Source organism: Diabrotica undecimpunctata, chromosome 2 (assembly GCF_040954645.1).
Source record: "Diabrotica undecimpunctata isolate CICGRU chromosome 2, icDiaUnde3, whole genome shotgun sequence".
NCBI lineage: Eukaryota > Metazoa > Arthropoda > Insecta > Coleoptera > Chrysomelidae > Diabrotica > Diabrotica undecimpunctata.
In genome coordinates this window covers 6585951-6609688 of record NC_092804.1, presented here as the reverse complement: position 1 = coordinate 6609688, position 23738 = coordinate 6585951, and the positions used below count along the sequence as shown (strand labels likewise).

The following is a 23738-nucleotide window of genomic DNA, read 5'->3' as shown; positions in this document are numbered from 1 at the left end:
TGGTTAGTTTTTTGTATTTTTTTATTTTTTTTGTGTGTCATACACATGCATTAAACAAGATTCAACAAGTAAAATAATAAAAAAATGACGTTTATTACTTTCTAATTAAAATAATTATTCAGTGTGAAATTTGTAAAAACAATTTCTTTGTTTATTATTATTACTTCATAATTTTCAAATTAAAATATTCCGAAAACGGTACACAGTATCGAGTTTTACCACGAGTACCTTTTTCGTGTAAAATTGAATGATTTTTAAGTTAACTTGAAATTTTGATTAATAATTATACTCTTAAAAAGTTATATTGGCTAATACTTGGTAAGATCCGTGTAACTAGCGCCCTCTATGAGAATCAGATATAAAAACAAATCCATGGGATGTACCAGCTTCCAAAACATATTCGTATAAAATTTCATTACAATGTTGCCAGTTTTCTTCAACGCCCTGTATCTTGAAAACCCCAATTATTTTTCAGTTTTTTACCTACCCTAGAGACGGGGTTACCTTTTTTTGAAACACCCTGTATATGTAGCACATGTTATGGTAGATTGCTGTAAACACACCAAAGAAAGACACAAACAGGCAATGCTTGACAATGTATCATAAGTTTTACGACCTAATTGTAATTTTAAAAACTTAAAGGGCATTAATATCCTTAACAAATCATAAATAATTTTTGTGTTTTATAGATCTTAATATTTTAGAACATTACTTTTATTTAACATACAAACTGTAATTTACTTTGTACTTTTATATTGTGATTATTGTATTTTGTCGTCTCGCTAATAACCCTCAGTTGATGCGGTTAATGAAAATAAAGATATAATTTTTTGTTCGTTTCCGGCAAATTCATTACATCTATGTAGTGGCGCATTCACCAGAATTTAAATTTTTTCTGTTTGTTTCTCTTATTCTAAATCAGTGATTCCCAACCTGGGGGCGATCGCCCCCCGGGGGGCGATTTGAGATATTCAGGGGGGTGATAGAGCGAAGGGGGCCATATGGGGGGCGACAGAGAAAAGGGGGCGATAAGGGGGGCGTTTAGCATTCGGAAAACGAGAAATGGGTAATTGAGAAAAATAAGAATAGAGAAAAAAATACAATACTTTCGATCGGATATCCATAGCATAATAAAAAGTAAATATATGTATACCAATGCAGGTAATAATAACACAAACATCTCGCTTAGTCACAGATCTTATCGAACACGAGGCGTCACATTATTAGAATCATTATTAGTCACAATGTTAGAATTCGGACAGAGACGTCGACGCGTGGCAATATAATTATTTATTGAGAATTGCGAGATAGTGTTTTTATTCTTTGCCTTCTCAATAAGTTGTAATTAATTACTCTTTTGTTTTGCTCTCAAAATGTCAGCACCTAAAAAAAAGTGCCGGCAGTACTCAACGGAATATTTGAAATATGGATTCATTGAATTGCCAAGGAATAAGAATATACCATTGTGTCTCATTTGTGCAAAATCTTTGTCAAACGAATCCATGAAGCCGCCCCGTCTTATGGATCACTTGAAAAGGATTCATTCAGATAAGTCAGACAGACCCGTCCAATATTTTGCGGTGAGTAAAAGTCTTTTGTTTGTAGGATGTATTTTTTCCATGTACAGTTACAATCATTGAATAGTTTACAGACTTACGTATCTAGGAGCCTATTTTTTAAATTTTTACCCCGTTTAAACGCACCTTTTACGTTAAAGGAATTGCAATGTAAAAATTAAAGTGTAAACTATTTAGTGATCGTAACTGTACCTAGGTATCAACATATTATAATTATTTTTACTTTCTATTACCAAAAGTCAGACTGAAAGAAAACCTTTTTTAAACTTTATTACCATTACTTATAATAATTAAAGTGAATGTGTATTTCTTTCGTTTACAGGAGCTCAAGGCAAAGTATGAAAGGCGAGTTACTGTTGGGTCATTGATTGCAAAAGCTACCAAGAAAAACGACAAGGGTTTACTTGCTTCCTACAAGGTATCATTCTTAATAGCAAAAAGTGGCAAGCCGCACACAATTGGAGAAGAACTCATCCTTCCAGCTGTCAACGAGATAGTTGATACTATGTGGGGACCCAGTCAGGCCAGCCAAGTAATAGATGCAGTTCCTCTCAGCAATAATACTGTCTCATTGATTGCAAAAGCTACCAAGAAAAACGACAAGGGTTTACTTGCTTCCTACAAGGTATCATTCTTAATAGCAAAAAGTGGCAAGCCGCACACAATTGGAGAAGAACTCATCCTTCCAGCTGTCAACGAAATAGTTGATACTATGTGGGGACCCAGTCAGGCCAGCCAAGTAACAGATGCAGTTCCTCTCAGCAATAATACTGTCTCAAGAAGGATTGATGAAATGGGAGCGAATGTCGAAGATGTTCTCTGCAACAAATTGAAAAGCAGAGAGTTTACTGTGCAACTTGACGAGAGTACCCTGAGTGACAGCACAGCTTTGCTCCAATATGTCCGATTCATTGACGACAATGGAGAAATGGCCGAGGAAATGCTATTTGTTAGAAGTCTGATTACTGATACAAAAAGATCTTCCATATTTGAGGTCATTAAGAGATTATTTGAGGAAAAAGAGATTCCCTTATTAAATATGATCGCCTGTGCTACTGACGGTGCAGCAGCAATGACAGGACGCCATTGGGGATTTATTGCACATCTGAAACAAGCAGTACCTGGAATTTTGTGTGTTCACTGCATTATTCACAGAGAGCATTTGGCTGTCAAGAATTTGAGTGGGAGGTTGCACGATTCTCTTCGACTTGTCATAGATGCGGTAAATCAAATTAAAGCAAAACCAAAGAATGATCGAATATTTCGTACACTTTGTGAAGAAAATGATGAGATATTTAATACATTGCTCCTACATACGGAAGTCCGCTGGCTTTCTAAAGGCAATTGCTTAAGGCGGTTCTTCAGTCTCATGGATACTGTTATTGAATTTCTTAATAATACTGACCCAACACTGAGTACAGAACTACAAGAGAAGCGAAATGACATCGCTTACTTATCAGATATTTTTCAAAAATTAAATGAAATGAACCTGTAACTACAGGGGAAGAACATAAATATGGCCAAAGCGAAGGGAGTAGTCGGAGCATTCATTGACAAACTATGTATTTTTGAAGAAAATATGCAGAGAAGAGAGAGAAGAAAATATGCAAAATCTGCAGTCCCGATTCCCAAGATTTGACTAGTCTGAAAGTGCCAACTTGGTTTATCAATCCTTTCAGCGTGGAAGTTTCAACGGTATGTTCTTCTTTTTAAGAAAACTTGATTGATTTGAGACATGATGTTGAAATTGAAAGTTTGTTTCGGGAGTGTGGGTACGAAAGATTTTGGCCGCGGATAAAAGAAGTGTATCCAATCTTGTGGAATGCAATCAAATTATTATTATTGGCATTCCCCACAACATATCTAGTGGAGAAAGGTTTTAGTTCTGTGTGTATATTGAGAAACAGACAAAGAAATAGGCTCGACATAATAGAAAGAGGGGATTTGGGGTTGTTATTAACCAACATTGAGCCAGACATAAAGAATTAGTCAATTATGTGAGGGACACCAGGCCCAAGGAAGCCATTAACAATTCTTTTACACACATATAACCATTTATCATTTTACGAAATGTAAAAATAAATAAATATGGATACTTACCTTTTGTATAGATTCATTATTTGTTTCAATTTAATTGGGTGGGGGGGGGGCGATTGTAGTATTCATAACTGGTGAAACCTGTCTAAGGGGGCGATCATGGGAAAAAGGTTGGGAACCACTTTTCTAAATCATTGCTACATATAAAAAATATCTGATTATGACTTCACATTACAGAAACCCATATAAAAAAATATTGTTGTGTTTAGTATGTGGTATAGAATACAACAGAACCGAAAAGTGATAGGATATCGGAAATAAATCTGCTGACGTAAACAGACCAGCCTGAGTAGATCAGGGAAATGGGAAAAGTACAGTGTTTTTCGACAGGCTCCGTAATTAATATTATGTCACAATTATTAAGGTTCTATATTAGTCGGATAACAAAGGTTATGCGAATTCATCCAAATTTGTTTCGTATGTTTTTATTTTAATGAGTGAAAATTTACTGATTTTTAGAACTTTCGCTTAGAAGTTAAAACCGTTACATTCTATCAATAACTAAAAAAAAAATAGTTTGGTATGTATAATAAAAAATATTTGAAATAAGCACGTTAAAAGTTTTTTGGTGCATTAATTTATTAATAAACGTTAACCGAGATGCACATTTTAAAATGTAATAAATTATTAATAACTTACACGTTTTTTCTTCTTCTTCTTTAGATGCAAATCCACTAATGGATGTTAGCGATCACATTTTCCATTAAAATTCTCTATTTCTTGCAATATGTACCAGAGATTGTATGTCGTTTATCCCTCTCCATTGCCTTATGTTTCGGAGCCAGGACATTTTCTTGCGTCCCATTCCTCTCTTGCCTTCAATTTTACCCTCGATTATAAGTTGGAGGAACTGGTATTTTTCATTTCGCATGATGTGACCTAGATACGCCGTTTTCCTTTTCTTGATGGTTTCGAAAAGTTGGCGTTCTTGGTTTATTCTTTTAAGGACATCTATATTTGTGATTTTCGCTGTCCATGGTATTTTTAGGATACGGCGATAGAGCCACATTTCGAAAGCTTCTAATCTGTTTATATCCCTCGTTTTGAGTGTCCAGCCCTCTACGCCATATAGCAGCACTGACCACACGTAGCACTTAGTAAACCTTAGTCTCAGTTGAAGATCGAACTCTGAACAAGTCAGTACCTTCTTGAATTTTACGAAAGCTTGTCGAGCTTGCTCAATGCGACATTTTACTTCCCTGTCCGATGCCCAGTCTTCAAAAAGCCACGATCCCAGGTATTTAAATTTACTCACTCTTTCAATGGACTTAGTATTCAGTGTTATGGTGGAGTTTTCAAGTGCATCCAAGTTTCTGGAGGTGATCATAAATTTGGTTTTTTTGGTATTAATCTCTAATCCCATTCGCTTACTGTATTCTCCGATTGTAGTGACAAGTTGTTGAAGATCGACTATGTTGTCACAAATTAAGACACCATCATCAGCATATCGTATGTTGTTGATCAGTACTCCATTCACTTTGATTCCCATCTTTGCATCCTACAGAGACTCTTGAAATATGGCTTCCGAATAAATGTTAAATAAAAGAGGGGAAAGCACACATCCCTGTCGAACGCCCCTTCTTATATGTATGGGTTTGGATATAGAATTGTCTATTTTTAACTGTGCCGTTTGATGCCAGTACAAGTTTTCAATGCATCTTATGTCTTTTTGGTCTATATCAACTTTCTTGAGGATCTGCATTAACTTGTGGTGTTGGACACGATCAAACGCTTTTTGGTAATCCAAAAAGCATAGGAACACATCCTTCTTCTGATCGTAACAATTTTGGACCAGCACCTGTGTTGCTACTATTGCTTCTCGTGTTGCTAAACCTTGCCTAAACCCGAACTGGGAGTCACTGATGTCCCATTCACATTTTTTGTATAATCTTTGATGTAGTATTTTTAAGAATATCTTTAAAGTGTGACTCATCAGGCTAATGAGTCTGTGATCCTCACATCTTTTTGCATTGACTTTCTTGGGCAGGGGAATAAAGGTAGAGCGTAACCACTGTTGAGGATAGCAGCCAGTTTCATAAATTAAGTTAAATATTTTGTGTAGTGCTGAAATTCCCCTTTCATCCAGTAATTTGAGTATTTCTGACGGGATTTCATCTGGTCCAGGTGCCTTATTGTTTTTTGAATTTAATATTGCCTTTTCTATCTCCTCTTTGGTGATTGAAGGGCCAGTCAGCTGGTCGTCTGTATAAACTTCACTCATGGGTCTTTCGTCATGGAAGAGCTCCTGGATATAATTTTCCCATATATCAATTTTCTCCTTTTCACCCAGCACTATCTGGTTATCGTGATTAACTATGGTAGTTGGTCTTCGTTTTCTGTATATTCTAGCAGTCTCCTTAAGCTTTTTATGTAAATTACGGTCGTCGTGCTGTCGTTGTAAATGTTCTAGATCGATACATTGTTGCTTAAGCCATTCATTTTTTGCTATTCTTATTTTTTTTACTCAACACGTTTTTTACTCGAAAAATTATAGATTTTATTAACTTTTTATTAAAATCGAATATTAACTGCTTAATTTATTTAAGCATTTTACTATAATTTTTTTTTTTGAAAAACAATAATTTTTGTATGATAAACAAAAGTAAGTATTAACGTATGGTCCTAAAGTTTTGGGAAAAATTTCAAAAGCATATAACTCTGATCACAATAATCTTATATTTTTATTAAATTATTCAACAATTTAACTTAACTATCCTTATTATAAATCAAAATTCAAATGACAGACAAGGGCCATTATTTTCGATTTGCCTAATAATTCCCCTGACACGTTGCATCATCCTTTGGACGACCTCGGCGTCAATTTTTCTAATTTTTGTATATATGCGACCTCTTAACTGTTCCTGATTTTGTGCTTCCCATCCGTTATTATAGACTTTCCGACTTAATATTGCCCAGAACTCTTTAATTGGACGCGCCTGAGGTAGGTGGTGTGGATTGTCTGCTTTCGGTACAAAGGTAATGTTGTTAGTTTCGTACCAGTCCCTTGTGATCCTCGCGTAATGACATGGCTTCGCCTCGAACAACACCAATGTAGGGCTGTGAGATAAAGCCAGCCTCAGAAATTGCACACCATACCAAAATTTTGTCCTCAATTTTTTTCTTACTTTTGAATTTTATTTCATCAGGTTCATTTTCGTAATCGTTCGTGTAAAACCCATCGTTACCCTTCATCTCAGAGTTGGACAAAGTAAAATATTTTTCATCGTTCATCACGATCAACTTGTTGACGAAATGCACTCGCCTTAACGAGCGGCAACATCGCGGAATTCTCTCTAATTGATCCTCTGTGTATTTTGGAGCTTTCCTTCTTTTCCGGTAGATAATATTGTTACTCGATAGGGTCCTGTATACTGTAGTCTTTCCAACATGAAATCTTCTTTCCAGTTTTCGCTGTGAGACCCCAATTTTGTTCTTAGCTGCTTTAATCAGTCTTTTTACGCAAGTTAACATATGGTATCCCTTCTTCACATTCTCTGATTGTGCAATAAATTGTCGATTTTCTTATGTTTTGATCTCGACAAATATTAACAATATCTCGTTTCGACATTCGCCCAACCATATTATAAACACCTCGACGAATATCAATTTTATAAGACATTTTGCAGAGCACAAATCAAAATATTCTGCTTTGTTTATTAAATGTCAATAACTGATGACATTTTAGTTCCATGGCCTTCTTTGTTAAATGCATTTTGCTTCTCAATCAGCCATGTGAAATTTTTCCCAAAACTTTAGGACCATACGTTATTCAGATAATATAAGTACACTACTCTCCAAAAATTAACGGATCACCTAAATGTACCTACCATAAGTTTGAAGATATTTTTGTTTTGAACCAATGATTGGATTATTTACTTATTTTCTTATTTTCCTTTATCATTTTTTGTGTTTATATTTTTTGGTTTTTGTAAATGCTAATTATTTTCCCATTTTCACTAATGTATCCATTATCGGTTCAAAAATAATAGGATTGATTTATTTCAAACGTATTAAAAAAAAAGGTTTCTTTAATTTAAAAGTGTTATTTTAAAAAAAGCTTCTAATATTAAAGTAGTTTTGGATAACGCCTTTACATAACTTGAAAAACTAAATATCTCTCGTCTACTAATCCAATAAATTTTGTGCTTATTTTGCTCACAAACTTTATGCAGCTGTTAACTTAAACTATTGTTCCGCTGTTGTTTCTTTCGGTTAACTGTTTATTTGAATAGATAATATCGATTACAAGGAATAACGGAAACTAATTTCCAATTTTGAGCATATGAATTTCGTAATCGAAACAAAACATATCCAATAACAGGTACTCCATTAAACTCATCTTAATTGCTAATAAATGGGTTCTCGCAGTTACCAACACTGTCAACAAAGTTTTAATAAGCTCTCCAAATTCATCAAGTTTTCGATTTTCTGGAAATATTTGAACTCAAACAAAGTGTAACGTAAGGAAACTTTGGATATATAAATATTTTTATTAGAAATCTACACCAACAACTTAAATGTTGATATATAATCTTAATTCATAAAAAAGTAATAATAATTCCACAAATTGAACGTATAGCAGCTTCTAGAGCAGGCGGAATTTCGAACAATCTACAGCACAACCTTCTTCTTAAAGGGGCGCATAGGAGGTTGGCAATCGTAATGGTTATTCTTCAGATTGGCAGATTCTTTAAACCAAGATTTTTATCTTTGGTGTGTATGTTTTCTTCCTTAAATCTTTCCCTGTATTATGAGTCTCAATTAGCTTATGTCAACAATTTTCCATTGAACGAAGATCCTTTATCTTGTTTTGAAAATCTTAAATGTATAGTTGCAAAGTCATCTGTTCACTCTATCAACGAAAATATGCAATTTGTTGTTGAAACTGATGCTTCAGAACACTCAATTGCTGCTACCTTGAGTCAGGATTCCAGATCACTTAACTCTATTGAACTGAACCATTCTGCTGTGGAGAAAGAAGCATACGCTGTGGTTGAACCTCTAAAGAAGTGGCGCTATTTTCTCGATATTTGGCAGTGGATAGACATCAAGTTGAGTGAATCTATTAATTGTTTGAGAATAATCAATGACAAGCCGCTTTTTGTGGTTTCGTTTTTGCTGATCAGTACTTGCGCTCTCTAAGTGGACTGGCTTTCTTCAATAATGCCATCATTTAAAAGCTTCTTCACCTCATTTTTAATAAAAATCGCTTGCGTAATTTTACTGCGATAGGTTTACAATTTGAAGTCAGGTTAGAAAATAAAGGAACTACAGGTACTGAGGCTTCAACTACAGTACATACCTTGAATACTTCTTTAGGTCCTCCAAATTCAAACTTGAGTGATTAGATAGAACATCATGACCAATTATAATATCAGCACAGAGGTTTTTAACTATAAGTAAATTAATGTTATCGTACGAGTGGTCACCAATTTTAATATTTTGAGTAGTCACATCTTTAACTTCAGAGGTGTTTGATAATGAGGCCATAGAAACAGTCTGAGTACAAGGCTTCCTAGGGAGTTTGTACAAGTTAGCAGTCTTCAGTAATAAAACTAATAGAGCAACCAGTATCTATAACGGCATTAGCACGAAGGCCTTTTATAGATACAGGCGCTATAACTTTCTTTAATGAAGCAGGAGTAGCAGCAATAATGCAGGCTGTGCAGTTATCATAGCCTTTAAATACGTTGACAGATGCATTAGTGCTCTTGGAGACCTTTGCAAAGTGTCACATTTTATTACAGGATTTGCAGATGAATTCCCAGGACATTTCTTCCTTGAATGTATTGGCCCACCACAGAAAAAACATTTGTGTCCTGACCTAGAAGAGTTAGTAGAGTTAGTAGCAGCTGTCACAGTGACACATTAGAATTTGTTGGAGAGCTCTGTGACTCAAATTGATAATTACCAGGTTGCGCACTAAGTGTTGAATGTTGATTTGAATAAACCTGAGAGTTAAGTTCTGCCATTTCCATTGAAATAGCTATATTGTAAGTTTTTTCTAAAGTTAGTGTTAAACTCTCTAACAATCTCGATCGTATCTTTGTGGATGTCAGTCCAGCGATAAAAGCTCCACGGATGGTACCATTTTTATTAGTATCAGCATCTACAGCAGTAAAATTGCAGTCTTTTGATAACTGTAAGATTGCATGTAAGAATCGATAGACTCATCTGTTGTCGTCTAGTGATTAGTATGTACGAGCATGAATAGCATTGTTTGGTTTGATGTATATTTTGTCAAGAGTTTGAATGGACTGGTTGCAAGTGTTACAATCGCTTATATATGTATATACTCGTAGCGAAATATGATTTATTAACAGTTGTAGCTTAGTATTATTAATATCTAGGGGTGGTACAGCAGCACCATCATCAGAAACAGCGGGAGTGATAATATGGGTAGCTAAAAAGTTCATAAAAGTTCTCTTCCAATGGTCCCATTCCTTTGCTGTTGATTTCACAAATGGATCCCCGTCAAACCTCTCGGGTATTAGATACTTCTCCATTTATGTTGATTAAATTGAAATGATAAAGCAAAACCTAGGATATAAGGTTTTAATCAACATAAATTTTAAACATATATATATATATATATATATATATATATATATACCCGGTATTTAGGCGGCACACGCCCTTCCGGTAGGGATCTATGGAGGAGTATCACCGAGCCGCAAGCCCTTATCTCTTGCCGTACTGCTCCACCATAGGCCGATCAGATACCAGCATATTCTAGACTAAGCCGCAGATTCATTTTAGAATTTTAAACTGCTGCGTTAGCCTTTTTGTTTTTCTGTCACCGAGCTGGGGATCGAACTGACATCTCTCGCAGTGAAGCGAAGGAGAAGCCAGCCGCCCAGCCCGCTTGGCTATCCGATCGACATAATTTTAAACATAATGTTTACAAAAGCAATAGAAATTAATATGGCAGTGACAGTAACTTCCGTCAAACACTGACAGCATAAAGTTGCCTACAATATTCAAAGTCTACAGCCAAATTAATAACAAGAAGGTTAATATCACATCAACCAGTGAGGAAAAGTTCTTTTTTTTGCATCTAAATAACCTAAAGATATTTTTAATACTGAACTTAAATTCCAAGGAATAATAAGAGACAAACTTATGGAGATAATCATCGAACAACTTCAGTGGAAGAATATTTTAGTTCAGATAGAGAGTACCACCTTTTATTTTATGTTTATACAATCGAATCTCTAGTTTAAAAAAGATTTATCAGCAATGATGACATTTTGACTGTATTTTAAAATACCTATTTCTGGTTTTGCATCTACTAATAAAGCTAACCAGGTAACAAATCTATCTCCATATTTTAAAGATAAATGTTCTGTAGCAGAACTAACACAAGAGTATTTAATATAGTGTAGAAGCATAAGAACTTTAAACACTGATACAGAAGTTTTAAAGTTTTGTGATAAAACCTTTTTTCCAAACAACAATAGACTTCTTGTTTCTGTAAACTTAAACCAGTGTTGAGCGCTCATTTTTAACTAGGAAGCAAGTAAAAACCTACTAGAGAAATAACACTGTTATTAAAAGGCTTATTAGACTTGCTCTACTGTAAGGTCACTGGAATATTTATCAATTCAGACAATATTTTAGATATATTGGCAAAAATAGTAGAAAAATTAAATTATAACTATCTTCACTTTTTTTAATACATCCCTCTCTAACGCTACGCTTAATAGAAACTTTAGCTGAAACCTCATGATCCACCTTAATACAAGCGGTCCGATTGTATTAAAGATTGTTGAGCAATCTAATGTCATAAGTGTCCAGACCAACTGAGTCCAAACATTGAAATAGTAGTGTGTGTGGCACTCTTTCAAAGGGTTTTTCGAAATCTCTAAAACATACGTAGATATTTTTCCTAAACTTAATGCTCTTTTGTAAGAGAATTCGCGTGCAAAAAAAGCCTCTCGAGTACCCATATCGTTTCAGAAACCAAATTGCTCATCACCAGTTATCCCCTCACAAAGTTAATATATGCGACAATGCATTATCGATAATCGCTACACTGTCTAGCATTCCTTTTCTTGGAAATAGTTATAAATATTGATTCTAACCAGTTGTCTGGTAATTTACCACTGCTGTATGTCTTGTTAAAAAGGGAGGTGATACTTGCAACGCTCTCATCATCTAATAGTTAAAACAATTCTGCAGGTATTTCGTTAGGACTAGAAGCTTTCCTTCGTTTTTCTTGGTCGGTGGTCTTCTGAACTTTTGAGATTAGAATCGGTGGGAGAGTATTACGGTTAGATGTTACTTCTTGGTAGGTTCTTTGGCCATTTTTAAATAATTCTATTATGTAATTTTCCATGAAGAGCATACACTGGTCTCAATATTTCATATTTTTTGCCTTCTCTTTATGTGACCCGGTCAACTCAGTTTCGTTTGATTATTTATGTTTCTTTTTTAACCATCTCCAGCACCTCTTTGTTTGTAATTATATCAGTTCCTGATATTTTTCAGTTACATTTTTTAATGTCCATGTCTCAGGATTAAATAATAATATCGAAAATATAGCACCAAATGCTGCATATTCTTATTTTCACATTGAGATTTTTACACGTTTGGACTGGCTTTATTGGTACAAATTCTGACTTAAAATATAAAATAAAAGCATATTTTCTAATATTCTATGCATATTTTTAAGTAAATCCGTGCATATGTAATCCCTAGTCTCTAGACAATTCTATTTCCACTTTTTTTTCTTTATAAAAACATTTGCCGAGATCTGGGCTCGATCAATCATTTTCTATATATTCGAATGACATTACGACTTTTCCAGTTCTTTTCCTTTTAAACGAAATGAACTCAACTTTGTTTGTTCCAACAATATATGCTTTTGTTGTAAAACTGAACTGTTTTACCGTCGATGCTTAACTTTAATAGATAATTGTCCGACAAAGATAAAACCGTTCTACCATTCCATTAGCAATCCGAACGAGATAAAGGAAATTTTGAAATATAATCGGAGTATTGTTGTTCGTCCAGGTCAAGTTTTATTTTTATTATTATTATACACTTTAACCATTGTACTGAAGTTGCTGTTAGTTCTATTTTTGTTGTTTTAAAACTTTATACAGAGTGTCAAAATAACTGTCAAAATTAAATTACACATTTTAAAATTATCCGTGAATTTTTGTGATTTAAGAAGACCTAAAAGAGTACAGTCCTATTAGAAAAGTCAACGAGTAATCACCTGGCTTCTTTTATTGTTAATACAAATAATTTGCCGGCCCTATAGGCCAGGCATTGAATTCATCAAAAATTAAATTGTCGATTAGTATCAACAATTGACGTGCAGCTTATGTGTACATGAGCAGCACAGGAAATACCATCAAACCAACTGTTCCTTACACAACAATGTCTCAACAAGATTCAACAATCCGCAACAAACAACAACACTTTTTCAATGTCATATGTAACAGTAGCAAAATCAACACCGAAACCAACCTACCCAAAGAAAGAAAAACATATTTTTCGTGGTAAATACCATTTAGAAAAATATATTTTTCGTGGTAAATACCTCCAAAAATTACTTTATGTTTCCTAGGGATTACGTTCCGATTTATTTCCATATTCACAAGATATAAACATCGAGAATAAACCGAAAGGAACAATAATTTCAATAAATACCAGCAATTCAAGACCATAAGAACGGGCTTTAAATAAATGAAAAGTTAAAGCATCGGAGTGTACTCTATAAATCTTTACAAGCATCTGGACAGTTTACTTATCCAGAAGAAATATGTTTCTCGCAAAAAGATGCCGCGAATAAACTATGCTTTTCCATCTAGCTATTAAATTTTAGATTTATTTACCTCGTTTTACAAAACGAGGTAAATTTTACATGTTCAAGATTTTATTATGAATATGCAGTTTGGGTCATGACATTTTATATTGTCACAATAAGAAAAAAAGGATAATAAATGATTTTAATGCAAATATGGTGAATTTTACTAGAAGATATGAGTTGATACATACAGAAGCTATAACTCATGCTAGAGATAAAATGCTGAATTAGTATTAGGTAGCACTCATCTTGCTTATACTGCAACACTGAGTAACTGACTGGAGGTGTGATCAAATCACTCACAGCGATTTCTTAACCATGAGATTCTTCGTTTTCCTCTCGATTCCTTTCCCTTTTATTTTACTCTGCATGATTAACAAGTATTATAATAATGCTGTAGCAAGCAATTTTTTAAATCAGGGTTTTTTATTGTCAAGTAGTTAAAAAGGAATTAAAATAGGTATTGTAACTTTTTTGTATAATATTATAAAGATTTTAATTGTTTTTTTGCTATTCGTCTTTGTTCCACCATATCCAATATTTGTTCTGTCATTCAAGCCTTCTTTTTAACTTTGAACTGCATTTAAATAATTTAAGATTTACTAATCTTTTTAACACTGCCTAAGATAACTATCGGGTGGATCGAGTAGCTGGGTAGTTATCACAGCCGGTACCAAGCCCGGATAAAAGTGGAGGATTAATAGGCAAGGTTAGCAACCTACCTATTTTGAAAAAGAATCAGTGCTCAAAGAACCGGTCAACAAGCCTCGAAAAAAAGACGGAACCAAATAACGACACAACGGCGAGAAAATGTACAAGGAGAAAGGATATGTTCAGGATATCATGTTGGAATATCAAATCATGGACAAGCAGAAAACAAAAAATAATTATGGAACTTAATGCCCTCAAAATCGATATATGCGGAATTTCAGTGGCAAAAAAAATATAAGTGAACTGTAAAATATCAAAATTACATATTGGTATACAGCGAGGAAGAAAAAGGAGAAGGAAATGGTCTATACTCTATACTGCGTCACAAATTGAACGCTTTGGGGCTTTGCTCCTTGAGAATATGTGTGTCATTTACATGTGTATGCCTAGTATGGCCTAGTCTAAGACATGTTTGAATTACTTGAGATCTTCTGCATATTGCTGTTGGTTGCCACGGTGAAATGCTACTCTTAATCTGCTTCCCAACGTGGGAAAGAATCCACAAGAAGTTTACCGTTATGAGTTTTTTTGGGATTTCTGAAGTTCCAATTATATCATTTTCTCTATGGGATGTTTCGAGTAGAAATTTACTCACAATTAAAATCAGGTGCAAACGTGACTGGACTTGAAATAAATATTCAAAAGACAAAAAAGCTAACAGGCAAGGGCTAGGGGAAACAGAGGCTCAGTTGAACTATAGACCAATATCTCTCTTGTCACAAATCTATAAAACTTTCACTAGGGAGATCACAACTAGACTAAACAACAAATTTGATGCATACCAACTAGTTGAACAGGCAGGATTTAAAAAGGGGTACAGCACAACCGACCACCTTTACACCCTTAAAATATTTACAGAAAAGACCAATGAATACAACCTTCCAATATACCTAGCGTTTGTTGACTATGAAAAAGCGTTTGACAGCATAGAATTATGGGTAGTAGAAGAAGTGCTAGTTAATTGCCGAATAGATTCACGGTACAAAATGTTAGTCCACAATATTTATCAAAACGCCACTGTGAGAATTCAGCTAGACAGAGACAAGGGAATACAATCTCACCCAAACTATTTACTCTGGCGTTGGAAGACAATTTTAAATCTATAGGCTGGGACAATAAAGGGATTTGTATAAACGGGAAATAATTAAATCATCTAAGATTCGCCGATGATGTACTCCTGATAGCAACAACTATGGAACAACTACGAATAATGATTTAACTAATACAGAAGACAGATCAGTAATTACCATAGGTGGAACAAACATAGAACACGTCCAAGAATAAATCTACTTAGGACAAGCTATCAGAGCAGACAAAAGTAACCAGACTAAAGAAATAACCAGAAGAATAAGAATGGGGTGGGCTGCATTCGAAAAACTCTTATATACTATCAAAAACCAAAAAATACCTTTAAAATTAAGAACAAACGTATTTAATGCATGCGTCCTACCTGTTCTGACATATGGTGCCCAGACGTGGACGTGTACCAAGAGCAACTTAGATAGAATAAAGAAAACTCAAAGAGCTATGGAAAGACAAATGTTGGGAATATCGTTGAGAGATAAAAAGAGGAAAAAGTGGATAAGATTGAAAACCGAAACAACAGACGCTGTCGAATATGCATTGAAATTAAAATGGAAATGGGCTGGGCATAACGAAAGATATCAGGATGGAAGATAGAATCAAGAAATTGACCGCTTGAGACCATATAGTGCAAAAAGGTCAAGAGGTCGACCGAAAATGAGATGAAAAGATGACCTTGAGCAAAGCACAGGTCCAATGTGGAAAAGACAAACAGAAGACAGAGACAAATGGAGACAAATGGGAGAGGCCTATATTCAACACATGAATAGATTTTGGGCTATAGATAGATAGATAGTATAATATTGATTGGTATGTTTATTTTATACAGCAGGTGTAAGACGTCTTTGACTTGGATGCGATCGAAAGCCTTTGTCAGGTTTATAAAACATAGATATGCTGGTTTATTATACTCGGTGGTCTTTTCTGTGATTTCTTTTACAAATACGGCGTCTACGCAGAATCTTTCGAATCTGAATCCTTGTTTTTCATCTGATAAAGTTGTAAGTTTATTGATTCTCTTGGTTAAAACTTTTGTGGTAAGCTTAAGTGCGATGTTCAGTAGATTTATACCTCTATAATTGTTGGGGTCTTTTTTATCTCCTTTCTTGAACATTGGTATCATTATGCTGTTCCTTCATGCGTCTGGTATCTTGCAGTGCAACATTACTTTTTGTATAAGTTTTGGCATCGCTAGTGTTATACTTTCTCCTCTGTGTTTTAAAAGCTCGTTAGTTATTAGCTCGTTGGTTTCGTATGAATCTCCATATTTGTTTTTGTGTACAGTAGAAGTCGCTTTTCATTCTTTTTGTAAACTCTTTAGTGTTCATTTTTTGTTTTTCTTATTAACTGCTTTGTTTCATGTCGTATTCTTCTACAGGTGTCTCGGGATTCTTGAGTTTTTTTATATTTTGTACTTCGTGTAGGCCTCTGTTTCGCTTTACATTTCTCTTTTATTTATTTTTTTTTCTAAACCGTGGTGTATTTTTGTTGTTTCTTTTGTTCAGTATGACTTTTCATTTTCCTAGAGCTTCTGTTGCTGCTTCTTCAATGTTTTGTTTTTAATTTTCTTACAGCTCGTTTATATCTTCGATGTCGTCTATTTGTTACAGCTATATCTTCTGTGCTAGCCTCCTTTGGTATATTTCTCTTGTAGAGTCGTTCCACAGTGATTCTACATTGAATTTTTCCTCGGTGATTTCCTGTAGAAAATGTTTTGGTGTTATTTTCCATTCTTATTTTTGATAGTACTAGTTTGTGTTCACTCCCTGCGTCTACTGAGTTTAAAGTTCGGATATCTAGAATCTACTTTGGGTGAATTTTTATATTAGTGACTATAAAATCAATCATAGATTTGTACCCAATGCAGTTTTAAAATGTATTTATACTGCAGCTTATGGTCGAAAAATGTATTATTAATTCTCAGTTCGTTAAAAGCACAGATATTGGTCATGAGTTCTCCATTTGCGTTGACATGGTTTTTATTAAATCTTTGTTTTACTACTGGAACTATTTCATTTCCGATTCGTGCATTAAAGTCACCCATAAGAATTAAGGGTTCTTCAGTAGGTTTCTTGGATTGCACAAATGTCTATATTTTTATTTCTCAGCTCTTCTATTATCTCTTCGTCTTTATTTGTATCACCTCGACGGTAAAAATTCTATATCTTTTGATTGGGGTGTCCTATCGACAAAAATTAAAATGATATGATAACTGATATTTAAAATCGCCGGTCGCTTCAAGCGTTGTTTCTGAGAGAACGGTTCATTCTATACAGTAAGTGCTAATAAACATTTTTGTTTAAAATTATCTTGGCTACAGTTTTTGGTTGAAACATTTTTTTATAAGGCGTAAAAATTCTTGGTAATAGTTAAGGTTTCCTGTGTTTACTGCCATACGAGATTGCTTTAGATGGAACCCCGTGAATAAAAGTGAGAAACTTTTCTGCAACTTTTTTGGGGTCCCAAAATTATGCTCAGCAAAATTCAGCTTGTTCGTATGATTTTTGGAGGTTCAGTGTCATTTTCGTCTATGACGACTGGAGCAATACTGTGACAATGTTTATTACAATAGTATATAATAGTCTCCCGTTTTATACCGCTGTCGCGGCTTTGGGAGTATAGCAGGGTAGTCTGCTATATCTAGGGCCTACGGTATACAAGGAAGGTAACATGGCCAGTGCTACGCTTCAACCGTCTATTATTACCCCTGGTTTTACCCAAGGTACTCATTTTTATTCAGGCTGAGTCGACCTGGGGCCTATAGACATTTTTAAAATGTCTAGATGTTCTTGCCGGCGGTGGGATTCGAACCCCGGACCACCGGCTTGCGAGTCAAGCATCCTACCGCTTGCGCTACGCAGGCCCTTATTACAATAGTATGTAGCAGTATATCTATCTGAAATTTTAGGAAACGTTAAAAATTGCTGTAAATGAGTTGGTTGATGGAATATAGTTTCGGTAAATCCTTTGGAATATTTTATAAGTGTGAATTCAATACTTGGTGGATCTGTGGAGAAAATATTGTATTTGTGTGTAGCGATAGACTGAGTTGTACATTTTTTTTTTAAGATAAGATAGACGAGGAAAAAGTTTGAAAGAATGGAGCGTAGAGCAAAATTTATTGGTAAAATACACGCTGGGTCAAAATTAACCACCCACCATAAAAATGGGTAATTTTTGATGTGTTAAATCTTTTTTTTTTTAAGTTTGCATCATCCTGTGGAATATTCTAGCATTTATAAAATATTGAAATTAAAACTTAACTATACCCTCATGTTTTCTCAACATTTTGTTTTTTGATTCATTCGCTTATGTTGGATAATACAAAAGTTAGGTAGTTTAACAACTAACCATGTTTTTCATCATACGGACGATTTAACTCACCAGCAAAATTAACCCCATCACGTTTATTATTGTTTTGTTTACATTACCTGTGACGGTTTGTTTTCTAAATTTGTGTCATCGAAGGATTTTTGACATATAGTCGTTGTACGACATTGTTGCAAATCTGTTTCCGTGTTAATAACAATTCTTGAACAATTTGTAATTAAAATTAAATTTTTACTTAAAATTAAATTTGTAATTAAAATTAACAATTAAAATTGTAATTTTATATCATTGTGAGCGAATATTGTGTAAGTTGAAATTTTAGTGCTTATTTATTGTTTGTGATATTAAGAATGCTACTCGTTCCAACTGATGCTGCTAGGGCAGTGGCTTTAGTTGATGCTGATCACAGTCAACGTCATATCGCTGGTATACTCGATGTACCCAGAACTACGGTACAAGATGCCATCAGACGATTTCGGGAGACAGGATCGTACAACCACAGGCCAGGTCAAGACCGAAAACGATGCACTTCAGTTAGAGATGACCGCTTCGTTGTCACTAAAGTTTTGAGAAATCGCTTTTGCACCGCTCCTGAAGCTCGTAAGTCTCTTCTTGAGATGAGAAACGTTAGTATGAGTAGACAAACGAATAAAAGAAGACTGTCAGAAATAAACTTGAGGACTTTTCGTCCATCTCGCGCACCACAACTGCTCCCACAATACCGTAGGACTAGATTTCATTTTGCTCGAAAATATGCTAACTGGACTATGGTGGAATGGAAGAATATACTGTTCTTAGATGAGAGCAGAATAGCCCTAAAAGGTCCAGATGGACGCCAACGTGTCTATAGGCGTAAAAATGAAATTTTTGCTGCATGCGCTATAACCGAAACAGTGGCTTACCGAGGAGGGTCAATAATGATTTGGGGAGGTATTTTTTACGAAGCTCGTACTGATCTTGTTCTGTTCAGTAGAGGCAGTGTGAATGCCCAAGTATACGTGCAAGTAGTTCTCCAAGACCATGTCATGCCTTTTGCACATTCATTGGTGATAACTTCAGACTAATGCATGACAATGCACTTTGCCATACAGCATGATCTACCCGTGAGAACCTTAACGAGGTCGGGATTCAAGTTCTACCATGGCCAGCACACAGTCCCGATCTTAACCTAATTGAGCATATCTGGGATAACCTCAAAAGACGGCAAGAGCGCAAGAGTACCAGACCCTGCATCGTTTGAAGAGCTGAAGACATCTGCGGTAGAGGAGTGACATAAGATTGGATTTTTACTGTAACAAATGACTTTTTCAAAACGATTATTTTTTCTCTTCCGCGGAGATAAAAATTGATAAAAAACATGTCTAGTTTTTAAAACACCTAACTTTTGTATTATCCAACATAAGCGAATTAATCAAAAAATGAAATGTTGAGAAAGCATGAGGCTATAGTTACGATTTAATTTGAGTATTCTAAAAATGCTAGAATATTCCACATGGTGATGCAAACTTTAAGAAAAAACCACAGTTTGATTCGTACACCCAATATTCAATAAAAGTTTACCTGTTTAGCAACAATATAAAATGGCAAATATATAAAAGCACAGTTTGATTCGTACACCCAATATTCAATAAAAGTTTACCTGTTTAGCAACAATATAAAATGGCAAATATATAAAAGGGCAAAAAATAGACCAGTACACATGGTGTTCATAGATTTAAAAAAGGCATATGACACGGTCCCCAGAAAACAACTAAGGAACACGATGAAGGAAATCGGAATAACTCAGAGGTTAATAGAAGCCGTGAAAAACCTTTACAACAACAACAAGGTAAGAGTTATAACCGGCAATAAATACTCCAACGAATTTAAGACCACAAAAGGTTTATTGCAGGGATGCTCCACATCTCCGACACTGTTCAAGACCTCGAACAAATATTAAAACCATGGAAAAGGAAATGTGAAGCGATGGGAATATCAATCCGGGACAACTTCTTGTACACATTAAGCTTTGCAGATGACCAAGTGGTAACGGCTCAAAATGAAGAAGATCTGTGCTATATGCTCCGAAAATTAGAAAAGGAATACACAAAAAATTGACTGGAAATAAATCTAGAAAAGACCGAATATTTAACAACAGAGCAAGAACCAGTGAGAAACTTGGAAATGGACGATAATAGGGAAATTAACGGCACTAACAAATTCAAATATTTAGGATTCATACTTTAAAAAAATGGAACTACCGAGCAAGAGATAACCAGCAGATTAGCACAGACAAGAACATGTATTAAACAAATGAACAGGGTACTGTGGGATAGACAGATTACCAGAAATACAAAGAAGAGAATCTATAACACCTTGGTACGTAGTATAATGACCTGTGGAGCAGAGAATTGGGTAATAAATAAACGAAACAGGTCCAAAATCACAGCAACTGAAATGGAGTTCATGAGAAGAAGCTGCTGAGTGACAAAAATGCATCGCATCAGAAATGAGGAGATGAAACGAAGAATGGCAGTAGAACAAGACATACTCAGCTACATCGAAGAAAAACGTTTAATTTGGTATGGACATGTGAGAAGAACAGATCGTACAAGGTGGATAGCAAAGATTTTGGATTGGAGCCCAATAGGAAGGAGGAAAAGAGGTAGACCCCGAAGATCATGGAGGGATGAAGTGGACGAGGCCATGGCAAGACGAGACCTTAGAGATGGAGAATGGCAGAACAGAAAGGACTGGAGACGTTGGCTGAAAGAAGGAAGGCGGCGACAGCTGTAAAAATCCTTATATAGATAGAGATAGCAACAATATTATTATAAATAGCCCAGTCTGGTTAAAAAAAAAAAGGTGGAAAAATGTTTCGCAGATATCTAAAGCTTTTAAGACATAGGTGGGGGATACTAGATGATGAATAGATGAAAAGATACTCCTAGTTTTACCTTGCGTTTTTTTTAAGCAATAATTTATGGTCACAATTTGATTTTTTGTCTATAAATTTTTTCCCTTATATTTTAAATAACCAATATTTATGTCATTTTTTTATGTCAAAAATATCTTTATTTTCCCGTTTTTTTAATTAAAATTGATAAATAATTTACAGAGATATTTGCAAAAAAGCAGTTTTTTTGCACTAATTTATAAATTTTATTAATTTTTTTATTAACAAAATAAAATGGTATTAATACATTTAAACATCAAGTAATTACCATCTTTTAGATTTGTGCGAAATTTCCCCCCAATCAGTCAAATATTTTATAAGTTATTTAATTTTTTTATCCCTGAGGCTAATTATTTAAACTATTGAGCTTGCCCTATGCATGATGCTAGACACATTCAGCAAATTTCATAGGATTCTTTAAGACTTAGACTATCTCAGAAGTTAAATGCATATTGAGTTTTCATCGAAATTATTTACAAAATAAACGTTTGAAAAAGAGATATGTTTTTTACTTATAAACAATTGTAATAACTTCTCTATTTTTCAGGCTACAGACTTGTACGTACAATCATTGGATAGCTGGTAAAAAAGCTTACATTAAAAAATAAAAAACTTCTAGGACCAATAGTGACTATTTTTTAAAAAATCATATCTCCATTGTTTATATACATTAAGACGTAAAATTTACGTACGTTCGAAAGATCGACATAGGAAAGTGGAGAGGATATCTGTTTCAGCTCCGTTTTTTTTTCGGCATTGAAACTTCATATTGCAACACTTAGGAAAAATTTACATTATCTCGGCTTCCTTTGCAGCTACAAGCCTCTTTTTTTTATTCTGGGGTAGCTCGTCGAAATATGAATAACTACATAGTTTTCACTGGCCGGAAAATATGGGAAAACTCGGAAAAATTGAGTCCATTTGAAATTCACCCTAAATACTTACTTTTTTTTAATTTGCTCGAATAGTCTGTCGCAGTATTAATAATGATGACATCATTTTCACCCCCCATAAATCTCGGAAAATCCCGGAAAATCAACATACGATTTTTCATTTTATATCAATGATGTAATAATACTTGTTTGTATTTTTATAATTAACAAATATTGATTTTTATTCTATTTTTCTTACAAATATGATATACAATATTAATTGATAAAATAAGTCGATTTTTTTATCACTTGCAATATTAAATTTTGCAATGTTTATTGAACTTTACTTTTTTTATTTTTTTTTACATACATTGGTTTAAAAGTTAAAATGTGGTTCATTTATTCGACTTCACTGTCAGGTCTGAACCTTTTTGTTACAGGTTGTTTGTCTTCACTTATTAAGTCAGTCTTTCCATACATTAACATATTAATGGGCGATCTTAATGCCAAGGTGGGTCAAGGTAAGGTAGGAGAACAAGTAGGAAAATATGGGCTTGAAAACAGAAATGACAGAGGAGATCGATTGATTCAATTTTGCCAAAGTGAAGACTTCGTAATAACAAATACCTTTTTTAAATTACCTCCTCGACGGTTATATACATGGACATCTCCACAACATACCAAAGAAAAAATAGTGAGAAATCAAATAGACTACATTATGATAGCAAGGAGGTATCATAATGCTGTTAAATGTAGATCATAACCCGGTAGTTACTGTGATAGAGGCGAGACCAAAAAAGATTAGAAGACCACACAGAAATGCACTAGATTTAAATAAACTTAGAAATAAAAATATACGACAAGAAACAGGAGAAGAAATAAATGAAAACCTCCGTTCAGTGCAGCAACAAATTAACGATACAAACAACGTTAACCAAAAATTAAAGTACATAAATACAGCTATACAAACAGCAGGAAAGAAACATCTTACAAAAACAACAACAAAGAATAAGGGGTGGATGACACAAGATATACTAGACTTGATGGAACAAAGAAGAAAGATGAAGAATTACCCAGACAAATACAAAGAAATAAATAAACACATAAAAAAGAGAATAAAAGAAGCCAAAGAGGAGTGGATTAAAGAACAATGTGAAGAAATGGAAACCTATGAGAAAAAGTACGATGCGTTTAATATGCACAAAAAAGTAAAAGAGATAACAGGAAGCATAAAGAAATGCCAAATACGTAAACTTAAAGACAAAGATGGAAATCTTATTGTAGATCTAGAGAATAAAATAAAAAGATGGACAGAA

At 34.4% G+C, this 23738-nt stretch overlaps 1 protein-coding gene across 1 annotated transcript; it reads left to right on the top strand.

Moving 5' to 3' along the window:
* The first annotated feature begins 1373 nt into the window (after positions 1-1373).
* LOC140433118 (zinc finger MYM-type protein 6-like) lies at positions 1374-9546 on the top strand. Its single transcript, XM_072521170.1, has 3 exons — positions 1374-1580; positions 1900-2708; positions 9315-9546. Exons 1-3 carry the CDS (start codon positions 1374-1376, stop codon positions 9544-9546), a joined length of 1248 nt encoding a protein of 415 aa, XP_072377271.1.
* Positions 9547-23738: the final 14192 nt, after the last annotated feature.